Source organism: Ovis canadensis, chromosome 3 (assembly GCF_042477335.2).
Source record: "Ovis canadensis isolate MfBH-ARS-UI-01 breed Bighorn chromosome 3, ARS-UI_OviCan_v2, whole genome shotgun sequence".
Taxonomy (NCBI): Eukaryota; Metazoa; Chordata; class Mammalia; order Artiodactyla; family Bovidae; genus Ovis; species Ovis canadensis.
Window position 1 is genome coordinate 13,081,570 of NC_091247.1, and position 24,072 is coordinate 13,105,641.

At 39.5% G+C, this 24,072-nt stretch overlaps 3 protein-coding genes across 3 annotated transcripts; all 3 read right to left on the bottom strand.

Annotated features, from left to right (window-relative positions):
• Nucleotides 1-4,477: 4,477 nt before the first annotated feature.
• LOC138436226 (olfactory receptor 1L3-like) lies at nt 4,478-5,455 on the bottom strand. The gene has a single exon (XM_069581906.1). The coding sequence runs from the start codon at nt 5,453-5,455 to the stop codon at nt 4,478-4,480; it is 978 nt and encodes a 325-aa protein (XP_069438007.1).
• Nucleotides 5,456-15,269: 9,814 nt separating this feature from the next.
• Nucleotides 15,270-16,344, bottom strand: LOC138438034 (olfactory receptor 1L1). The gene has a single exon (XM_069586279.1). The coding sequence runs from the start codon at nt 16,200-16,202 to the stop codon at nt 15,270-15,272; it is 933 nt and encodes a 310-aa protein (XP_069442380.1). The 5' UTR covers nt 16,203-16,344.
• Nucleotides 16,345-23,139: 6,795 nt separating this feature from the next.
• On the bottom strand, nt 23,140-24,072 carry LOC138438036 (olfactory receptor 1L1-like). The gene has a single exon (XM_069586280.1). It carries the CDS (start codon nt 24,070-24,072, stop codon nt 23,140-23,142), a length of 933 nt encoding a protein of 310 aa, XP_069442381.1.

Genomic DNA, 24,072 nt, shown 5'->3' on the forward strand with positions numbered 1-24,072 from the left:
TGATCTGAGCCACAGTCAGCATCCAGTCTTGTTTTTGCTGATTCTATAGACCTTCTTCATCTTTTGCTGCAAAGAATATAATCGGTCTGATTTTGGTATTGACCATCTGGTGATGTCCACGTGTAGAGTCTTCTCTTTTGTTGGTGGAAGAGCGTGTTTGCTATGACCAGTGGATTATCTTGGCAAAACTCTATTAGCCTCTGCCCTGCTTCATTCTGTACTCCAAGGCCAAATTTGCCTGTTACTCCAGGTGTTTCTTGACTTCCTACTTTTGCATTCCAATCCCCTATAATGAAAAGAACATCTTTTTGGGGTGTTAGTTCTAGAAGGCCTTGTAGGTCTTCATAGAACTGTTCTACTTCAGCTTCTTCAGCATTATTGGTTGGGGCATAGACTTAGATTACTGTGATATTGAATGCTTTGCCTTGGAAATGAACCAAGAGCATTCTGTCGTTTTGGAGATTGCATCCAAGTACTGCAATTCAGACTCTTTTATTGACTATGATGGCTATTCCCATTTCTTCTAAGGGATTCTTTTCTTCTTTAATTGGAGGCTAATTACTTTACAATATTGTAGTGGTTTTTGCCATACATTGACATGAATCAGCCATGGGTGTATATGTGTTCCCCATCCTGAACCCCCCTCCCACCTCTCTCGCCATCCCATCCCGCAGGATCATCCTAGTACGCCAGCCCTGGGCACCCTGTCTCATACATCGAACCTGGACTGGCGATCTATTTCACATATGATAATACACATGTTTCAATGCTATTGCCCACAGTAGTAGATGTAATGGTCATCTGAGTGAAATTCACCCATTCCAGCCCATTTTAGTTCACTGATCTTATTAGGTATATGATATTGGTGACTTTTTAGTTTAGTGAGAAAGGGTGCTTTAAAATAATCCTGGAATTATAATGATAGATTTATAAGGGTCATATAAAATTGCACTCTTCAGTTCAGTCACTCGGTCATGTCTGACTCTTTGCGACTCCATGGACTGTAGCATGCCAGGCTTCCCTGTCTATCACCAGCTCCTGGAACTTGCTCAAACTCATGTCCATTGAGTTGGTGATGACATCCAACCATCCTATCCTCTGTCATACCCTTCTCCTACTGCCTTCAATCTTTCCCAGCATCAGGGTCTTTTCCAATGAGTTAGTTCTTTGCATCAGGTAGCCAAATTATTGGAGCTTCAGATTTAGCATCAATCCTTTCAATGACTGATGTCCTTTAAGATTGACTGGTTTGATCTCTTGTGGGGACACTGCTCCTTTTTCCTGGCTCCTGGTGCACACAAGGTTTTGTTCATGCCCTCCAAAATCTCTACTCCAGCTTGATTAAAAATATAAGTCCAAATCAAGAATATTTACAAAATACTAGAACAAGTTTTATTATTATTTACATAGCCTACCTTCTCACTCAGAATATAAAAGAAAGGATGAATAAACTAGTCTATGTTGAAAATAAAAAAATGTTGATTTTTAAAATTGAAACTACAGGACAAATAATTTATTTGAAGAAAAATACTTGTAAATACATAAGCAAACACACTTTTAACATTCTCAATTTTCAGAGGTCCTACAAGTTGACAAGAAAATTACAACAATCTCCCCAAAGGGCAAAATACTTAGGCAATTTAAGGAAGTGTGCTGTGTTCAGCCACTAAGTTGTGTCCGACTCTTTTTGACCCCATGGGCTGTGGCCCACCAACCTCCTCTGTCCATGGAATTTTCCAGGCAAGAATACTAGAGTGTGTTGCCATTTCCTCCTCCAGGGGTTCTTTCCAACCCAGGGTTCAAACCTGTGTCTCCTGCATTGGCAGACAGACACCTGAGCCACCTGGGATGTCCAGTTTAAAGAGATGGTGCAAAAGCCCAATAATGATAGGAAATTTGCTCTTCTGCTTCAGTAGGGAGAAATGCACTAAGATGCCACTGTCCATCATCAGACTGAGATTTTAAATCTTTATAAATTAGTAGCATACAGTATTGGTGGAGATATGGAGAAATGTAGTCTTCATGTTTTTCTGGAGACTGTGAATTGCTAAGAATCTAATCTGGCAGAATTAATTAAAAATTTTTATGTATCTACAAGTGAATCTCAACTATACAATTTGATTTCATCTTCCAGAGACTCTTCTGGTTTGAGGACTAGAAGCCTCTCTTTGTCCTTTTTCACTTTGTATACCTCATTGCTTTAGTGGGGAACCTATTAATCATTCTGATCATTTGCTCTGACTTTTGCACCCCAGTCTCTTACTAGTTAAGTTTAGGTCTTATTCCCAGGCAAGCTAGAGGTTATGGAAATTTCCTAGTTTTATATTCCACTGGATTTATCCATGAATCAGAGGCTTTCAGGTTTTGAAAACTAATGTAATAGCCAGAATGGAAGACATGTGAAATACTTGTGTTGTGGATTAAACATTTGAGATAATGAGTACCACATGGTCCTCCTTCTGTGTGTATCTGTGTCCTAATCTCTTTTTATAGACACCATATAGTAGTAGAGTCCATCCTAATGACATCCTTTTAACTTCAGTTCAGTTCAGTCACTCAGTTGTGTCTGACTCTTTGTGACCCCATGGGATTCAGCATGCCAGGCTTCCCTGTCCATCACCAACTCCTGTAGCTGGCTGAAACTCATGTCCATTGAGTTGGTGATGCCATCCAACTATCTCATCCTCTGTCATCCCCTTCTCCTCCTGCCTTCAATCTTTCCCAGCATCAGGGTCTTTTCCAATGAGTCAGTTCTTTGCATTTTAACTTAATTGCCTCTTTAAAGAACTTACCCCCAAATAAGTCACATTCTGAGATCCTGGGGATTATTATAATTTCAATTTATGAATTTCATAAATTTTACCTGTGTAAGGGATGATTGAAGCAAAATCAAAGGGATTTAAACACTCTTTATTTTATCATTTAAAACTTTAAGGTCATCCATCAATTCCTTGTGTAACATACCATGAGAAATTAACTTGTTTGACTTAAACAATTCCATTTGTTAAAGTACGAACACCAGGAGAGAAAGTCACCCAAACTGTCCGTACCTATAACAACATAATGCATAGTAATTCATCTGACTGCTTTCTTTTCCTTTTTTTTATTGAAGTATAGTTGACTTATAATATTATATTAGTGTCAGGTGAACAATAGTGATTTGATATTTTAATAGATTATACACTATAGTCTATAACACTTTGGCCACCAGATGTGAAGAACTGACTCATTGGAAAAGACAGTGATGCTGGGAAAGATTGAAGGCAGGAGGAGAAGGGGATAGCATAAGATGAGATGGTTGGATGGCATTACCATCTGCCAATGGGCATAAGTTTGAGCTAGCTCCGGGAGTTGGTGATGGAGAGGGAAGCCTGGCGTGCTGCAGTCCATGGGTGGCAAACAGTTGGACATGACTGAGTGACTGAACTGATAGAATGTACACCACACAAAGTTATTATGTTATTGACTATATTCCCATTTTGTACATTACATCCCTTGCCTGTGACTTTATTTTATAACTGACATTTATTAATAAGATATTTTATATCTTATTCCCTTTCACCTATTTTTCCCATTCCTACTTGCCCCAAACCGCTCTTCCCCTCTGGCAACCAGTGGTTTGTTCTCTGCATCTGTAGTCTGTTTCTGTTTTATTTATTCATTAGCTTTGATTTTTGGATTCGACATATAAATGAAGGCCCTAGTGTTTGTCTTCCTCTCTCTGATTCTGCTTTTCTATATGATTCATTCCCCACCTAAATTGAAAGGCTCTTTCATATCAGGCATTCTAAACCAAATGCTTGTAACTATTAGTTTACATCCATTTATCTTTTTTTTTTAAATTGAAATTCATCCATTGATTTTTGATTCTGCCTCCAGGGGCTACAGGAAGCATTTCTGATTACACAGAATAAATAAATCTTCCTTCATTCTGAAAAAATAAGCAGATAAAAAAGACATGGAAATATAGGCATTTTCAGAGAGAAAAACACACAGGTAAGGAGATCCCAAGGCTCGTCTGATAGGGAAGTCACTGCCCCCCGACCAAATACACACACACAGACACACCTGCAAAAAATGCCTGAAAGTTTAAATAGAACAGAGTGGTTATGTATGCATAGATATCTTTGCACTTGAATAGATTTCTCCATAGATGTGTATAAAAATTCAAATGGCTAAACTTGGCTGAAGTTATAAATAGATGGAAAAATGGACAGTTCCAAGTAAATATAGAAGGAACAAAGGGGATGTGATTTTTCTAGAATGGAGAGGTATCCTGGAGTGAGTCTACAGTTCTAGCATAGGTAACAGGACATGGGTAGAACTATCCAACCACGGCATGATAGAGACCACAGGGTGGAAAACTGTGTACCCAATTGACGAAAGAGTATTTTTCCATAAAAGACTTCCCTCAGATGCTGATGTGTGTGTGCATGAGTGTGCACATGGGCACCACACCCACACAGACACCTTTCAATCAGGTTCCATGGATTTTGTTGGAATTTGTAGTAGACAGCCTATTCATTTGAAACTTAATCCTGCTTAGCAATTTCTCTAAGCCCTGTTTCATGTCTTTGTTTCTTAAACTGTAGATAAATGGGTTCAGCATTGGTGTCAGTACAGTGTAGTTGACTGTTACTATTCGATCTTTGACAGCGTAGCTGGACAATGGCTGGAAATAGACACAGCAAATACTCCCATAGAAGAGAGTCACCACAGTGAGATGGGAACTGCAGGTGGAGAAGGCTTTGCGTTTTCCAGCAGCTGAGGGAATTTTGAAGACCGCAATGAGGATTCTCAGGTAAGAGATGATGATGCAGACAAATGGGGCCATCACAGAAACCAACCCTTCTGACATGGCAACAACTTCATTGACAGACGTAGAAGAGCAGGCCAGCTTCAGAACAGGGTTGACATCACAGAAAAAGTGATGGATAACATTTGATGCACAAAAAGTGAGCCGATTCACCAGGAGGACATGCAGGAGGGAGTGAAGGTAGCAGAAAGCTGTGGAGTAGGCCAGTAGCAACATATAGCGTCCATGGTTCACAACAGTGACATAGTGCAAGGGATTGCAGATAGCTACATAGCGGTCAATGGCCATGGCTGCCAGGAGGTAACTGTCCATATTTCCAGAGACTAGGAAGAAATACATCTGCACCAGACATGCAGCATAAGAAATGGTCTTTTTCTCTGATAAAAAGTTCACTAACATCTTGGGGACTATAACTGTTATGTAGCAAATATCAGCAAAGGACAAGATGCTCAGGAAGAAATACATCGGGTTTTGGAGCTGAGGATCAGAGCGGATAGCCAAGATGATGAGCAGATTTCCCATCAAAGTGACCATGTACATGATGAGAAAAAGGGCAAAGAGTGGTTTCTGGTCCTCAGGGCGAGAAGAGAGTCCCAAGAGGATGAATTCAGGGAGTCTTGTTAGGTTGGACATTCCCATGGACTTGAATGCACCTGCAGATAAACAATAAGGTCAATGGATGGTTCTCGTCATCTGGGACATGCATCTTTCCATCTTGTTCTTACACTGAGAAGTTTTTAATAAATAGAGTTTTTAATGTAATGTGTGTTTTTTTTTTCCCTGAATATGGAGAAACCAGGGTCAAAGTATGTTTTCACTGTTTTTTAAAAAAATCTTTGTGATGGAGAGCTATAGAGAACAGATTCGGGGCAGCATTGGTGAGAGACAGAGAGAAAAAGGGGTTTGAGAGTTGGTTTCCTTTCCCTCTTCCCTACTCTGTGGCTCATAATCACAGGAACCACAGATGCAGCCTGTGAATCAGGTTCAGGTCAGCTTCTGATTAAGGATTATCAGTGACTAACCCACATCTTGATAATCATCAGATAGTCATCTCATCTAGTTTGCAGTTGAATATTTTGAATCAAGATGCTTCTTTCCACATCATAGATAATGGAGCGAGGAAGTCATCTAAAGCACACTGAATTGAATGTAAGCAATTGTAGTGAAAAGAGAGATGGGAAAGGAGAAGTGAGAAAGAGGGAGTGAACTTGCATGAGAAAATGAATGCCCCAATCTCCCTGTTCCTTGACTGATAGTTCATGTCCTGAGGCCAGAGAAATGTGACTCACAGACAGATGGGTAAAGGAAGATTCAACTTTGGAGTATAGACATAAAAACTCAACATTGGCATGAACATATTTAGTCTCTAGTGATGACTAATTACTTATTTAGTATCCAGTGATGACTAATTATCTCTCTGAGATCAGAGATTCACAACTTCTTGCCAGGCATTCTCAAAGTTGATTTCTTACCTGGGAAAAACTTTGAAGTCTTGCCTCATCTGTTTATTCCACCCTTCCCTTACTTATGCTCCATGGAATGACTTGTCAAAAAGAAGACAAAACTGTGCCAAGAGACAGCATACAAAAAGGTACCTGATTGACTGCAGACCATTTCCTAATGTTTCTTCCATCTGATGCTCCCTTCCCTGGATTCTTATCATCCTTCATAACCTGCAGATACTTACAGCTCTTGCTTCCCTCCTGGGAGCATCCTCTAATACTGTGTCACCAAGTCCCTGGTGTTCGGTGGAGGAGAGAGTAAGGAAACAAACATCCATTAACTTTGTGCGGGATCATCTCCATGGACCCAGAAGAATTACATGTTCTGCCTCCCAGGATGGCCCCAAGTCCCTTTCTTCAAACCTGTGTGTCTAGTGTAACCTCTGTTAATCTTGACATAGGTATCTAAGAGGGACAATAATTTTCCATCCCTGGCTCTTCAATCCCTCTGAGGGCTTACCTGGGCGGTGTCCCATGTAGCACTGAGGATGGAGTACCAGGCAGGGACATCTGGGTTCAAGATCCCCCTTGAGCCTATAAAGTCTCCATTTGGCCTCCCTGAATGCTTCCATTTTAACAAAGGACAACTACTGTCTCTCCATCTCTCCCAAATTTAGATACAGCTGTTAGTTCAGTAGCCGTGGCTTTATGTCACTATCCTCTAACAAAAGGGAGGATCATAGCTTTTGAACCTAACCTTAGATCACCCTTCCGTGGTGACCCCAAGTCTGCTCAGATATTTGATTACCATTCCTAGCTGCCACCACTATGGAAAACCACCAGTTTCAGATCTTTGACTCTTCTTAATTCATGAAAACACCCAGAATCCCTACATCAGGGTTTTAACATGCCTCACCAAATACATGTTGCTCATGTCCTGTCACTTAGTGATTCCTGATCACATCTTACAATTCAACCACCCCACTGTCTTGCATTTCTCCCTTCACCTGCATCTCCAGGCTCAAATGCAGCCTCCTATAGGGAGCATTCCTTGGTGACCTGATTAGAATGATATATCTGTCTTCTCTGCTCCCTCAGCACATGAATTTTCATTAAACACAAATCATGTTTATTGTTACATAATCTTTCACTTAAAGGAAGGCAACTAACATTTATGTACTCAGGAATTTATAAGTCTATCTGACGCAAACCACACAACAGCCTCATAACATGTGCACTTATTTTCTTCATTGTATAGTGACTTAAAAAAAATAAGATAGCTGACAAAATATAACTTGAATCAAGGACTCTTTGAAGCCAAACTGTATAGTTGAACTACTACCCTGAAAGGCCTCTCTCTTTTCTTTGACAAAATTAAAATTTTTATGTTAAGAAACAGGCTTCTATTTACTAAGGAAGCTAAAATGTTGCCTTATTTTTTCTTTGTCAGATTAAACACGAAAGCTTTTGGAGCCCTGAATCAAATCCAGGCCTTATTCCAGATGAGCATGCGTGTCCAGTCGCTCAGTCATGTCTGACTCTTTGCAACCCCGACTGTAGCCCGCCAGGCTCCTCTGTCCACAGGATTTTCCAGCAGAAATACTGGAGTGTGTTGCCATTTCCTTCTCCTAGGGATCTTCCCAAATCAGGGATCGAACCCATGTCTCCTGCATTGCAGGAGGATTCTTTTACTACTGAGACACCTGGGAAGTCTCTTATTCCGGACGCTATGTGCTATATATTGTTCATGAGCCAGCTGTTTCATCAGTAAAGCCATATTTTATTAATTTTAAGACACTTTTTTATACTTTAGTATCTCATATTGAGGTTCATTTAAGTTTATGGTGTGTCACAAATAATTGGGAGCCTTTTTCTCACTGGCATATTAAAATAATGTATTTTATAATTGATGGTAGATTAAATTATATACAATAATCTGGAGTTAAGGAGGTAAGAATAATGTTCAGTTCATCTATGAGTGCATCAGTCCATAAGTGTTTGTTATGTCTTTACCATGAGCTATACACTCTGTTATCCACTGAGGATATACAGCTCTAAGTAAAAGAGACATAATTTTCCCTTGGATCTAACAGATTAGAATCCCATAGCACCTAGCACCCATCCTTTACTGCAGAGGTTCAAGTTCAAGGGAAAGTTACTCAGTTGTGTCCAACTCTTTGCGACCCCATGGACTATATAGTCCATGGAATTCTCCAGGCCAGAATTCTGGAGTGGGTAGCCATTCCCTTCTCCAGGGGATCTTCCCAACCTAGTGATCGAACCCAGCTCTCCCACATTGCAGGCAGATTCTCTACCAGCTGAACCACAAGGGAAGCCCTTACTGCAGAGTGCTCAGTAAATATTTATGATATCGACCTAAGCATGGACTAAGCTAACTGCCTAAGCAATATTTTCCAATGTTAGAAGATGGTAACAAAAATTCCCTTAGTTCTTTGGTTCTATAGTTATTTAATATTTTTATTATTCATTTCATTCCAATTCTAAAATGTCAATATTTATTTCTATAATACTGGACTATATTCTTTAAAAGTAAAATATTCATTTTTCTTATCATATTTGTGTCAAAGTAGAGACCTAAATAAATAAAAACCACTAGGTCATTGTAATTAGCACTCATTCTGCTAGTCACTTCTCCTGAGAACTCTACTGTAGTTAGATGGTGTAATTAGTAGGTTTCATTTCTAAAGAAAATATTTTACTATTCTAGAGAAGAAGAAACAGACTGCTATGGAGGAATTAGGTTTAACTATCATCAAAATGATATGTCTTTATCTAATTGCTACTGTTATTGAGTAGTTTTAAATACCAGAACATTGATATTAATTCAAATTGGGGTATAATAAATATAAGATGCAATCTTCAGGGTAGCATGAAGGAAATAGTTAAATAAATAAATAAATATGGAAATAAGAGGAGAATCAAAACAGTAAACTAAAAAAATAAATTATATACAAAAGAGGAAAGTAATGGGGAACTGGGGAACAAGAAAGACATAAGACATGTAGATAAAGATAGATAAAAGTCACTCAGTCGTATCCGACTCTTTGCGACCCGTGGACTGTAGCCCACCAAGCTCCTCCATCCATGGGATTCTCCAGGCAAGAATACTGGAGTGGGTTGCCATTTCCTTCTCCAGGGGATCTTCCCGACCCAGGGATCGAACCCAGGTCTCCCACATTGCAGGCAGATGCTTTAACCTCTGCACCACCAGGGAATTGGCAGAAGTTAAGTCCTTCTTTAGCTATACTTACTTTAAATGTAAATGTAAATGAATTAAACTATTTAATTAAAAAGACAGTGATTGGCTGACTGGATTAAATCAAACAAATGTGATCTAAACATTAACTGTCTACAAGAGATCACTTTAGATCCAGGGACACAAATAAAAGCGAAAGGTCTAAGATACTCAGTGAAAATATTGACCAAAATAGAGCTGAGATGGCTTTGGTAATTATCAGACAAAGTAGACTTTAAGTTAAAAAAAAAATGTTTCAAGGGGTAAAGAAGGACATTATTCATTGGTAAAAGAGTCAATACCTCAAGAAGATGTAAATACTGGGACAATACTCATATATCAGAGTTCTAAAGGAAGAATGGAAAAAAGATGCACAAAAATTCTTAATAATTGCAATTTGACAAGTCATAATAAGACAGAGTAAATTATCAAAGGGAAAATGTGGAAACACACTAATCTAAGGCTCCTCTTTGAGAATAAAAAATAATATCAGAAAATTTTTTCTGTAAGGAGATAATTAGCTCTAATCAAAAGGAGATTATGAAACTTATCCTTTGAACTTAAAAGAGCATTTTTCAGATGTTGGTCTATAAAATGATAAAAAATAGAAAGAACTAAACAAAGGTCTTTTGCTAACCAATTAATCATATTGAAATGAAGGTCTCAATGTCAGTTAGACTTAACTATGCTTATCATAAATGCAGGTTTGCTCTGTTGCCTTTTCTTTCCAGTTAATATTAGAGGTAAGACTTTTCTGCTCTTAAATTGCTTTTTATTCAGTCATCAAAAGTGAAAATTTGTTTTAGATAACTGTAAAAAGTCATCAAACATGACTAGGAGAGGAGATAATGACTGTTTACAAAGTACATTTTTGAAATTCAAGTGTAGTTGATTTACAATGCTGTGTGTTTCAGGAGTGCATCAAAGTGACATATATTATATATATATATATATATATGTATGTATCTGAATATATACATAATTATATATTCTTTTTCAGAATCTTTTCCATTATAGGTTATTGCAAAATATTGAGTACAGTTCCCTGTCCTATACAGTAGGTCCTTGTTGGTTATCTATTTTATAGGTAGTAGTGTGTATATGTTAATCTCAAATTCCTAACTTATCCCTCCCACACTTCCCCTTTGGAACCACATTTATTTTCTATGTATGTGAGTCTATTTCTGTTTTGTTTATAAGTTCATTTGTATTTTTTTTTTTTAGATTCTGCATTTAAGCAATAGCATATAATATTTGTTTTTGTCTGGCTTACTTCACCTGGTATGATAATCTCTAGGTCTGTCCATGTTGCTGCAAATGGCATTATTTTTTATGGCTGAGTAGTATTCCATTGTTGGAGAAGGAAATGGCAACCCACTCCAATGTTCTTGCCTGGAGAATCCCAGGGACGGTGGAGCCTGGAGGGCTGCCGTCTATGAGGTCGCACAGAGTCGGACACAACTGAAGTGACTTAGCAGCAGCAGCAGCAGCAGTATTCCATTGAATATACATATGCATACCCCACATCTTCTTTATCCATTCATCTGTTGGTGGACATTTAGGTTACTTCCATGTGTTGGCTACTGTAAATAGCGCTTCAGTGAACAATGGGGTGCATGTATCTTTTTGAATTATGATTTTCTCCAGATACATGCCCAGGAGTAGCATTGCTAGATCATATGGTAGCTCTATTTTTAGTTTTTAAAGGAACCTCCATATTGCTCTCCTTAGTGGCTGTGCCAAATTACATTCTCATTAACCCTGTAGGTGGGTTTGTTATACAGTGCATTTTCATTCATTGTTGCCAGTATAACTAAACTGTAGATGAAGTCTTTGGTTTAAAAAATGTTTTTCTACTCTCCTGGGTCTTCCTTTCTCCCCAAATTATAAATGAGTGGGGCAACTTTTAGTTTAGAGATAGAATCACAAGTCAGTGTACCCCTTCTGATGAAGTTAAGAAAGATATTTTGAATTAAATGACTCTGTTTCTAAACCTAAATATACCTTGGTACTTTAATTGGGGTCCAGCAACTTGCATTTCCCCTCCTGTCATGGGAACAAACCCAGACACCTGAGAGAGCATGATCTTGTTGGCAGTGTATCTATCATTGAATTCCTGCTCCCTGTCCTATAAGCTGAGTGACTTGAGGCAAGGCACTTCTCTTCGAGCCCCAGTATATTTAATCCATAGAACAGAATTAATAAGGTCGACCTCATTGGATTGTGAGTATTAAATGAGATCACATGGTAAAAGAAAAAGACTTGCTGATATAGACCCCCTTAATTTCTTCTTACAATGTTCATCCTACTTGTAATGACTTCTTCCATATCAGTTTGTCTGAAAGACCCATGAGGGAGGGGACATATTTCATTTCATTTATTACTGGATCATCAGCATCTAAGACAGAGACTGGTGTATAGTAGACGCCCAGTGGTTTTTCTCAATGTGTACCTATTACGGCCTAACAATGATTGACGTACACATAGCACCAGTGGGATAGGGCCAAGATTGAAGAGAGGGATCACAATATATATGATTTTTTCAACTAAGCAGAGGAAAGTTGATCCTCAGTGTCTGGAGGAAAAGCAAGAACCTATGGATGACATTGTTGTTGCTGCTGCTGCTAATAAAAATGACAGTAAACAACACTGACGAGCAATTGCTGTGTTAAGTACCTGTGATGGATATTGTCATGCATTTCCCTGATCCTCTCTTAGGAATGAAGGACTTATTTGCCCCAGTAATTGGAGGGCGGGGAGCTGCTGACAGACAGCCCTCTGCTATCACCTCCCTTTGGAGTAATGACAAAATAACTCGTGCGCATGCTCAGTCACTCAGTCGTATCTGACCCTTTGCGACCCCATGGACTGTAGCCCATCAGGCCCCTGTATTCATGGGATTCAGGCAGGAATACTGGAGTGGGTTGCTATTTCCTCCTCCAGGAGGTCTTCCGGACTCAGAGATTGAATCCGAGCCTCCTGTGGCTCCTGCATTGGCATGCAGATTCTTTACCACGGAGCCATCTGGGAAGCCCATAACTGACAGCACTGTGTAAATTTAAGACGCGTAGTGTGATGATTTGACATATTTAGATATTGTGAAATGATTATCACAATAAGGTTAGTCAACACATCTGTCACCACCTAGTTATTGTGTGTGTATGATGAAAACACTTAAGATTTATTGTCTTAGATCTGTGTTTGTGCAGCTGAGGACTTATGTCTCACTTTTCTGCCTTGTGAATCTTTACAATAAGCCTTTACAAAAATTCCCTTGGCAATGTTGAATTTTACCCAAGTCCTGTGCTCCTGGAAGACAAAGTTAGAAGAACCCATCCATCCTTTTGTGTCATGGAAAATGGCTGAACTTTGACCCACCCTCAGCCAGAGTCAGAATACAACCCCTCCTAGTGACTCCTCTGTAGCATCCACTGACCTCAGGGAAAAACTTACCCTGATCAACTATCCAATTTCACCGCTGCCACGGGTTCATCCCACTTTTCTATGCGTGGTTCTTTCTGGCCTCATTCTCTTCTCCCTTTTAAAAAAGTCATTTTCTTTCTGACCTTTGAGACCCCTGCAGATCTCATGGTGGGGGTTCCTCCCAATTGAAATAGCAGCCTCCCTTCTATTGCCCTGGGTCTTTCCTCCCTCTTGCAAGAATCCTTTCAAATAAAGTCTCTTCTTACTTAAGTCTGAAGATATTTGTTAATTTGACACCTGTTCCTTAAAAGTATGCATGGTCCACAAACAACAAAGATTTACTGTATTGCACAGGGAACTATATTCAATAACTTATAATAACCTATAATGGAAAAGAATCTGACATATGTATATATATATAACTGAATCACTTTGCTGTATACCTGAAACTAAGACATTATAAATAAAACTTCAATTAAAATTATACTTCAATTAAAAAAGCGTGTGTTCTTCTATACCTTGTAAACTCAAACAATCCAAATAGTACAACATTTTGCTCCAAATCTTTGCATTGTCTGTTATTTTGTTTCCTTGGGATCCCACAGATTTTTGGCCATCAGATTGTTGACTTATGAACTAGCACATAATCTTTGTTTCCAAGTCTGGTAGACTGGCATATGGTGGACAAGAAACAGAAATTAGTTGAACAGACAAGTGGATTCACAAACCTCTAAATTTCCAAATTCAAAAATGTATGGACTAGCAGTGACTTTAATATTTTTCAGAACTTAACAATGAACAAAAGCATTTTCTCCTACTCAACTTGGTTTTTCTGTAGCTTGACTTAAATTTGTTGAGAAAGAAGAATCCCCAGTAGTTGAAAACACCTACTACTAGAGTAACTGGTACCTGATATTTACTGCCTGGGAAAGTGGTGCAGTTGAATTCAGGTCAAATTAAATGAATAAGGAAGGGCATAATGTTTCTTTAGTTGCGACCGGTGGAAAGCAGGAAGAATACTGGAATGATGGGTACTTAAGGATGTGGCCTGGAACTGGTTCATCAAAAGTCATCTGGTAGGCTGTTTTTTTTTTTTAAATATAATAATTTTAGAAATCAGGTCCTGAGTCTTTGAGGTGGTGCAGAGGAAGGAGTCATTCTGATCTTTATAATCAGAGACAGAGATCTACTTATTGAGGAGCCTTTGGACTAATGTGCTGAAGTCTGTCTTTCTCATGCACACACAAACACATGCAGGTTTAAATGACTGCATAAGAAAACTCAGCCTTATGAATAAGGATGCGTGTGTGTGCTAAGTTGCTTCAGTCATGTCTGACTCTGTGACCCTATGGATTTCAGCCCGCGGGGCTCCTCTGTCCATGGGATTCTCTTGGCAAGGATACTGGAATGGGTTGCTGTACCTTCCTCCAGGGGATCTTCCTGACCCAGGGATCAAACACGCATCTCTTATGTCTCCTGCATTGGCAGGTGGGTTCTTTACCACTAACATGACTTGGGAAGCCCTGTGAATAACGATACTCAGGAGTTTGAAGTGATTAAACTCAAGTCCAAGAGGGATTTTGGCAGGGTTAGAGTTCAGTGAGGGGCTTCCCAGGTGGTGCAGTGGTAAAGAATCTGCCAGTCAATGCAGGAGATGGGGGTTCAACTCCCGGGTTTAGAAGATCCCCTGGAGCAGGAAATGGCAATTTGCTCCAGTATTCTTGGCTGGAAAATTCCATGGACAGAGGAGCCTGGCAGGCTACAGTCCATGGAGTTTCAAAGAGTTGGACATGGCAGAGTGACTGAGCACAGGGTTAAGTGAAAGGAGAATGAAAGTTTGATTCAGATTTAGATCTAGGCACAGAGAACAAGATTCAGGTAGTCTTTGTCCCAGCCAGATGATATTAGAGACCACAGGGAAGGAGGCATCATATTCAGGAGTAGCTTCAACCTACTAGCTTCAACACACATGATAAGCATTCTTTTTATCAGGAATGAACCACCATTGAAAATACCATCCTTCAGAATCTAATCATAGACGTATTAAAAACCTTCAGTCAGGAGCAAGAGATTTGTAGGGTTCTACTAAGACCTCCTGGTGGACTTCCCTGGTGGCTCAGATGGTTAAGCGTCTGTCTACAATGTGAGAGACCCGGGTTTGATCCCTGGGTCTGAAAGATCCCCTGGAGAAGGAAATGGCAATCCACTCCAGTACTATTGCCTGGAAAATCCCATGGACAGAGGAGCCTGTAGGCTACAGTCCATGGGGTCGCAAAGAGTCAGACAAGACTGAGCGACTTGACTTTTGCTTTCACTAAGACCTCAGCTCCTCTTATTGACCTTTCACTCTGTGCATGAGTTTCATCAAGCCCTGCTTCATGTCTTTGTTTCTCAGGCTATAGATAAATGGGTTTAGCATTGGAGTCAATATGGTGTAGACAATTGTTGCTATTCTATCTTTGACTGTATAGTTAGACAGGGGCTTGAAATAGACATAGCTGATGCTTCCATAAAACAGGGTCACCACTGTGAGATGAGAGCCACAGGTGGAAAATGCTTTGCACTTCCCAGCAGCTGAAGGGATCTTCAGAACAGTAATGAAGATTCTCAAATAAGACATGATGATGCATGAAAAGGGGGTCATTATGATGGCTAATCCTTCTGTCATGACTGTGATTTCCTTGACAAAATGGGAGGAACAGGACAATTTTAGCACTGGCTGGTCATCACAGAAAAAGTGATGAATGACATTGGAGGCACAGAAGATGAGCTGGTTGGTCAGGAGAATATGCAAGAGAGAGTGGAGTTGTGGAATGCAGAAGGAGAGGACCAGGAGCAAGACACAGCGTCTGTGGTTCATGATGGTGATGTAGTGGAGGGGGTTGCAGATGGCAACATAACGGTCAATGGCCATGGCTGCGAGGAGGTAACTGTCTGTATTTCCAAAAGCAATATAGAAGTACATCTGAGTCAAACACTCACCATAAGAGATTGTCTTTGTCTTTGCTAAGAAGTTTGCTAGCACCTTGGGGATGATGACAGTCACAGAGCAAATGTCAACAAAGGAGAGGACACTCAGGAAAAAGTACATGGGTGTCTGGAGGCGAGTGTCTGAGTGGATGGTCAGGATGACGAGCAGGTTTCCTATCACTGTGATGAGGTAGATGAGGAGAAACATTACAAAGAGTGGCTTCTGATCTTCAGGTCGAGAGGAGAGTCCCAGGAGGATGAATTCTGTGGGCCATGTTATGTTAGTTCTTCCCATAGGTTTGGGTTCACCTAAAGAGAAGTCATCATTATGAAAGATTCTTCCAACATATGATAAATTCTAAGAATTTTTCCATTTGTTCTTCTTATCAGCAATTAGAACAACTAAGAATATTACCATTACTTGGACTGTAGCTTCTTTCTATTAATGTTGAGAATTCAGAAATCAATACATACTTTAACCTCCTTTCAGTTTTCTATGTAAAGCAAAAGTATTACAGAAATGGGAAAGAGAAGAGAGACAGGGAGAGGGAATGAGAGTGGAAAAACTGTTTTCTGTTTGAGGATTTTCAGGAGCTTATTCATGGAAGTGTGGTCAGTAGTTTGCTCTCCTGTTTAATTGCCAGCTAACAGAATGATGATTTTCTTTAATTCAGATGTTTCTCTCTGTGTCAATTATTCTAGATGCTGAAAATCATCTGAAAAGACATCAAAGTGGGAGATCACCCAGTAATTATTCCATGCTCTTCACTTTTTGGTGAAACCTTATTGGAGTGAAACAATAAGCAGAAAGACATAAAAGATAGGCAGATGGAGATCATAGGATAATAAAAAACATTTCTTTTTAATGATAATATCAATCCCATCCTTGGTGCCCAACCCCTGATCTAAAATGGTATGTGCTTGTTTGTGTTGGTGCAGTTCTTTTCCAGTTTCCTGTCTTAGTTACAGGCCTCCCAGAAAAACTACAGGAAAGGTACCTGATCTTAGACAGGATTCCAACCCTCATGAATCTGAAAGGTGTCTTTCTTGCCTCCTCCAGGCCCTCCACATGCTAAGGGAGCTGTAGACACTCATAGACGTCACCCTCTCTCTAGGGAGCATCCTTGGAGACTTTCAAGAAGTCCCTGAAGTTCACATGGAGGAGACACTAGAAAACAAGCCAACAACTATTCAAGTTTTGGAATTTCTTCCCCATGGAGGCCGGGGAGTGTCAGTGCTTTCATTCTCTCCTGGAAATCATCCTCTCGACTCAGCTCCTTCAGGCCGAAAAAACACCCTTGCAACGTTGGCAGAGACCACAGTGACTAGCTCTCCCAATCTCCCTGAGTATCATCCTTAGTATCATTCTGTACTGTTCACACCAAAAGACAATATATAAGATGGGGGGGGCATTTTTTCAGAGTCCACATGGCTTTAGACTAAAAAGACTTGAAAGTTTCATGCCATCAGTCACTTTTCCATCTCCCAGGCTTTGAAGAAGCCCCTGGTTGGGTAACGTTCTTAGAACTTCAGAACATAAAAACTCATAAGGTGAAGACTTTAGATGCCAGAATTTACTCTTTACTCTTCTGTCCCCAGGTCTACTTGTAAAATACTGGTGTATGATCTTTGGTTTTCCAGTCAGGAAAACCACCCGGTGAATATATTTTATGCTTTATGGAATCTTGAGTCCATGTTCCATTTGGGCCATCTCACTTTGTGTGCATTGCGGAATTCCCAAGGTAATTCCTCCTTCTTCCAGTACAACCATCACCCAAGAATATCCTGTTCTTCATGACTCATTGCTCCCTTACCCATTTATACTATCATGCCTTTGTTTATTTACCATCATCTACTATGCCTAACCTCAGTTCAGTTCAGTAGCTCAGTCATGTCTGACTCTTTGAGACCCCATGAATCACAGCACGCCAGGCCTCCCTGTCCATCACCAACTCCCAGAGTTCACTCAAACTCATATCCATCGAGTTGGTGATGCCATCCAGCAGTCTCATCCTCTGTCGTCCCCTTCTCCTCCTGCCCCCAATCCCTCCCAGCATCAGGGTCTTGTCCAATGAGTCAACTCTTTGCATGAGGTGGCCAAAGTATTTGGAGTTTCAGCTTCAGCACCAGTCCTTCCAATGAACACCCAGGACTGGTTTCCTTTAGGATGGACTGGTTGGATCTCCTTGCAGTCCAAGGAACTCTCAAGAGTCTTCTCCAACACCACAGTTCAAAAGCATCAATTCTTTGGCACTCAGCTTTCTTCACCATCCAACTCTCACATCCATACATGACCACTGGAAAAACCATAGCCTTGACTAGATGGACCTTTGTTGGCAAAGTAATGTCTCTGCTTTTGAATATGCTATCTAGGTTGGTCCTAACTTTCCTTCCAAGAAGTAAGCGTCCTTTAATTTCATGGCTGCAATCATCATCTGCAGTGATTTTGGAGCCCCCCAGAATATAAAGTCTGACACTGTTTCCGCTGTTTCCCCATCTGTTTCCCATGAAGTGATGGGACCAGATGCCATGATCTTCGTTTTCTGAATGTTGAGCTTTAAGCCAACTTTTTCACTCTCCTCTTTCACTTTCATCAGGAGGCTTTTTAGGTCCTCTTCACTTTCTGCCATAAGGGTGGTGTCATCTGCATATCTAAGGTTATCGATATTTCTCCCGGCAATCTTGATGCCTAACCTGGGACACTTAAAATCAGCCTCTTCCAGGACACTTTGCTTGGTGATCTACCATTGCACTGGGCTTGTCTTCTGTCCTCTGTCAACACTTTGGACTTCCATTCTAAGTAATAACTCAATCTGTTTGTCCGACAGCTTATTGTTGTTTAGTTGATAAGTTGTATCTGACTCTTTTGCATCCCCATGGCTTGTAGCCTGCCAGACTCCTCTGCCCATGGGATTTCCCAGGCAAGGATACTGGCATGGGTTGCCATTTCCTTTTCCAGGGATTCTTCCTGACCCAGGAATTGAACATGTGTCTCCTGCATTGACAGGAGGATTCTTTACCAGTGGGCCACCTGGGAAGTCCCTGACTGCTTATACATTAATTTAAAAAGTTACAAATTAGGGAATCCCCTGGTGGCCTGGTGGATATGACTTGGTGCTTTCAGTGCTGTGGCTCAGGTACAATCACTGGTCAGGGGAACTAAGATCCCACAAGTCTCATGGCACAGCCAAAAAAAAAGAGAAATGTCACAAATTAATAACTTAGTGAGTACTTTCTCTGTGCTATCCACTCCCCTAACTGAAGCAAATGTAGTATCTCTTTTAATTATTGCATCATTTTTATGAGGTAGGTGGCCTTATTTTCTTTACTTTGAAGATGAAGAGTCTGAACTCAGAGAGGTGAAATATATTGCCCAATGTAATACAACTAGGAAGTGACTGAATCAATTAAAAAAATATAAATTTATTTTAATTGGAGGTTAATTACTTTACAATATTGTATTGGTTTTGCCATACATCAACATGAATCCGCCACAGGTATACATGTGTTCCCCATCCTGAAACCCCCTCCCTCCTCCCTCCCTGTACCATCCCTCTGGGTCGTCTCAGTGCACCTGCCCCAAGCATCTAGTATTATGCATTGGGTCATTTATTTTTCTGTAATTGAGCTGCAGGAGTTGCTTGTATATTATTGAGATTAATTCTTTGTCGGTTGCTTCATTTGCTATTATTTTCTCCCATTCTGAAGGCTGTCTTTTCCCCTTGCTTATAGTTTATTATTTATTTTTTAATTGAAGGATAATTGCTTTGCTGAATTCTGTTGTTTTCTGTCAAACATTAAGACCCTTTGGACTGTAATCTGCCAGGCTCCTCAATCCATGGGATTCTTTAGATGAGAATTCTAGAGTGGGTTGCCATGCCCACTCTTCCCAACCCAGGAGTTGAACCTGAGAACTCTTATGTCTCTTGCATTGCAGGCAGATTCTTCACCCACTTATATTTCTTCCAACAGTGTACAAGGGTTTCCTTTTTTTTTTTAATCTTAAAAAAAGTTTTTCTTTTTTTAAAGTAATAACCATTCCAACAGGTGTGTGATAACTTATTATGGTTTTGATTTTCACTTCCCTAGTGGTAATGCTGGTCATCTTTTCCATTTGTATGTCTTCTTTGGAAAAAAGTCTATTCAGTTGTGCTTTGACCAATTTTTAATTGAGTTACTTGTTTTTCCACAAAGTTGTATGAGCTCCTTATATATTTTGGATATTAACCCCTCATCAGATGTATGGTTTGCAAATATTTTTCACGTTATGTAGCTTGCTTTTACATTTTGTCAATGGTTTCCTTTGCTGTGTAGAAACCTTTTAGTTTAAGCAGTCCTGCTTAATTATTTTTGCTTCTGTTGTCTACACGTTTAATGTCATACTAAAAAAAAATATTGTTAAGACCAATGTCAAGGAATTTTCTCTGTGTTTTCTTCTAGAAGTTTTACAGTTCCAGGATTTAAAGTTAAGTTTTTATTCCATTCTGAGTTGATTTTTTTATATGGTATAAGATTAGGGTACAAATTCATTCTTTTGCATGTGGCTATTCGTGAAGAGTCCAAAGTGAAGAATTCATTCAATTACAGCTCCGCCCAGAACTGTAAGGAATGTTTTCATTCATTCATTCAGTAAATATATCCTGAAGGTCTGCTGTGTACCAGGGACTTTAGTAAGTTGTAGAAATACAGCAGTAAATAAAATAAAGCACATGTACTCACAGAGTTTGAATTTTAGTGAGGAAAGGCAGATATTAAACAAATAAAAATATAATACACCCCAAAGTCACATGGGGCATTGTGAAAAAATGTACAAGTGAACATAGTGTGACAGAGGAGGTAGTATTTCAGAAAGCACAGTCAGGGAAGGGCTCTCTGAAAGAGGGATATTTGAGCAGAGATCTGAACGCAGTGAAAGAGCAGAGTCTCTCAAGCTCACACAATCAGAACATCTGTTTAAAGGAAGAGCGCACATAACTACAACAAATATATGTACATTTTTAGTGTTTTATGTAGGTATATTTTTGTGATGTTACTTAATATGTATAAATTTAAAACAAGCTTTACTCTTAATTCTTATATTGCTTATAAACTCCAGCTCTCCAAACAACAGAAAATAAAGTTTTTTTTACAAATTAAATGTCATGTAAACTATACTAACAATTTAAACTGAAAATAAAGTAATTGATGAATAATGTTACATTGATGAGATGAGTTACCTTTGTTGGGATTATACAATTCTAATCCAGTTCTTTATTTAATCTTTTTTCATATTGGAATTTCAACCATGTTAATGAAGATCATGTCCATTTACATAAGGAGATAGTAATAATGCCATTAATAAAAGGAAGAATTTAGTTTTTGGTGCAGAAAAATTAAAACTTTATACTAAATCAAAATTCTGCTAGCTAACAATTCATAAATCCCAATTTTAATGAATTGTTTCTAGACAGCTTCATATAGCTGTTTTGTTTCTTCGAAGGTTTTATTAGCATGGGCTTCCCAGGTGGAAAGAATCTGCCTGCCAATGCAGGAGAGATGCAAGAGATGGGGGTTCAATCCCTGGGTTGGGAAGATCCCTTGGAGTAAGAAATGGCAACCCACTTCACTGTTCTTGCCTGGAAGATTCCATGAAAAGAGAAGCTTGGTGGTCTATAGTCTGTGAGGCCAAAAAAACTCAGACTGATCACACTGGATTAGCATTGGGATCTGGAAAAGACCCTGATGCTGGGCAAGATTTTAGGCAGGAGAAGAGGTGACAGAAGATGAGATGGTTGAATGGCATCATCGACTCAATAGGCATGAGCTTGAGCAAACTCAGGGAGATAGTGAGGGACAGGGAAGCCTGGCGTGCTGCAATTCCACGAGGTCACAGAGTCAGACACAGCTTCAGGACTGAACAACAGCATGTTGAAATATGCAGTAGAGTGTACCCAGATAGGTGAAGAAATCTAGCCACTAATACAACAATAATAGCTATTAACATTTTTGAGTGCTCTATACTAGACAGAGTCTTGTGAATATGACAAATATTTATTATTCATATCTCAACATCCTACAACTTCTGTATGACCTTTGCCAATGGTTATGATGATGTCTTGGAGGAATACGTGATGTCATTTACAACATAAAAAAGCATACAATGTGACCACCTGACCATTACCATGAACTTTTAGGAAGGAAGTCTGTGTCAGTCCAAATCTGCATGAAAGGTATCTTCATAGAAGAGAAATCTGGGCATGATGATCTGGTCTGAAATCAGTTACACATAAAAAGCTTAGGTGGCTAAGTAGCTATTTAAAACTTTTAAAAATATATGTATTAAAAATATGTATGAATAAAAATTCAAATAGTGCTGAGGACTAAAGACTGATAAACAAGTTTTTCTCTCATCCTGGAAGCATCCAGGGGCAGGTAACCAAATAGCAATTTCTAGGGTAAACATCCAGAAAATAGACAGTCTGTGCACTACGATCATTCACATCCACTCACCCACATATCTAAAAATGCGTATGGTTCTGTTCCTTAAATTTTTTCAGTTCATAATATATATTGAACATTGTTGTATGTCAATAAATGGAAAACTTAAACTTTACACTGGCGCATCACTCCATGATGGGATTCTGTGTTCACTGTTGTATCCTAGCACCTAGAACACTGCTTGAACATAATAAGCACATACAATGATTTCTTGGATGAATGAATATAGGTTCATTCATTTTAACAGCTTCTTTTTTTATAGCATTCAACCGTATGTGTATATAATAAGAAGACAAGTAGATAGACATTTAGCTACTATTGTTTGGCTTCCACAAGCACAATTGTAGGCTAAAATTCTAGATGGCATTTCTGGTCAAAGGGTGTACTTTATATATATTGACAAATTTCATTTCAAAGACCTTGTGTCAATTTTCCATCATAAACAATGTATGTATTCATTAATTTCCCTACCTCAGTATAGTTCAAAATACTATTAAACTATCACATACTTTGATGTTTTCCTATATAATAATCTAAAGAGTCAGACATGACTTCGCAACTAAACAACAACAATGATGGATATCATTGGGTTCAATGTAGGAAATGTCAGGGGAAACATTATATTCAGTTAATATTTTCCCATCATTCATGAAGCACCTTTACTAAAATTTCTCAGTTGATCACAAACACCAAGAACTTACAATCAGGCAATGGTGAATCTGCAGAATTGCCCACGACTTAGCATAAAACCCATGTCATTGTGACTTTATCCTACCTATCAGTTTCCCCAAGCCCTGTTTCAAATCTTTGTTTCTCAGACTGTAGATGAAAGGGTTCAACATGGAAGTTAACATAGTGTAGATAACTGTTGCTATCCGATCCTTGACGGTGTAGCTGTTCAGAGGTTGGAGATAGACGTAGCTGATGCTCCCATAAAACAGGCTCACCACGGTGAGGTGGGAGCCACAGGTAGAGAAGGCCTTGTACTTCCCAGCAGCTGAAGGGATCTTCAGAACAGTGGTGAGAATCCTCAGATAAGAGATAATGATGCACATGAAGGGGGCCATGACCACAGACAGTCCTTCTGTCTTTATCACTATCTCATTGACATACGTAGATGAGCAGGACAACTTCAGCATTGCCTTGAGTTCACAGAAGAAGTGATGGATAATGTTGGAGGCACAGAAGGTGAGTTGATTCAGCAAGTGGACATGAAGGAGTGAATGAAGAAATGGGATGGTGAGGGAGATTATCAGTAGAAGGACACAACATTTATAGCTCATGATGGTGATGTAATGAAAGGGTTTGCATATGGCCACGTAGCGGTCAATGGCCATGGCCCCTAGGACATAACTATCTACATTACCAAAGGAGAGGCAGAAGTATGTCTGGGTCATGCACTCACTGTAGAGGATGGTCTTTGCCTCTGATAAGAAGTTCATCAGCATCTTTGGAATAATAACTGTTGTGTAGCAAATATCAACAAAGGACAGGCTTTTCAGAAAGAAGTACATGGGGGTCTGTAAGTGAATATCTGAATAGATGGCCAGGATAATGATCAGGTTTCCCATCAGAGTGACCAGGTAGATAGTAACAAAGAGGACAAATAGAGGCTTCTGGTCCTCAGGCCTAGAGGAGAGCCCCAGTAGGATAAATTCAGAAGGACTTGATATGTTGTCCCATCTCAT

What these genes read in the sequence shown, in the direction of transcription:
- LOC138436226 (XM_069581906.1), bottom strand. Translation starts at nt 5,455, where the DNA reads ATGGGAATGTCCAACCTAACAAGACTCCCTGAATTCATCCTCTTGGGA.
- LOC138438034 (XM_069586279.1), bottom strand. Translation starts at nt 16,202, where the DNA reads ATGGGAAGAACTAACATAACATGGCCCACAGAATTCATCCTCCTGGGA.
- LOC138438036 (XM_069586280.1), bottom strand. Translation starts at nt 24,072, where the DNA reads ATGAGATGGGACAACATATCAAGTCCTTCTGAATTTATCCTACTGGGG.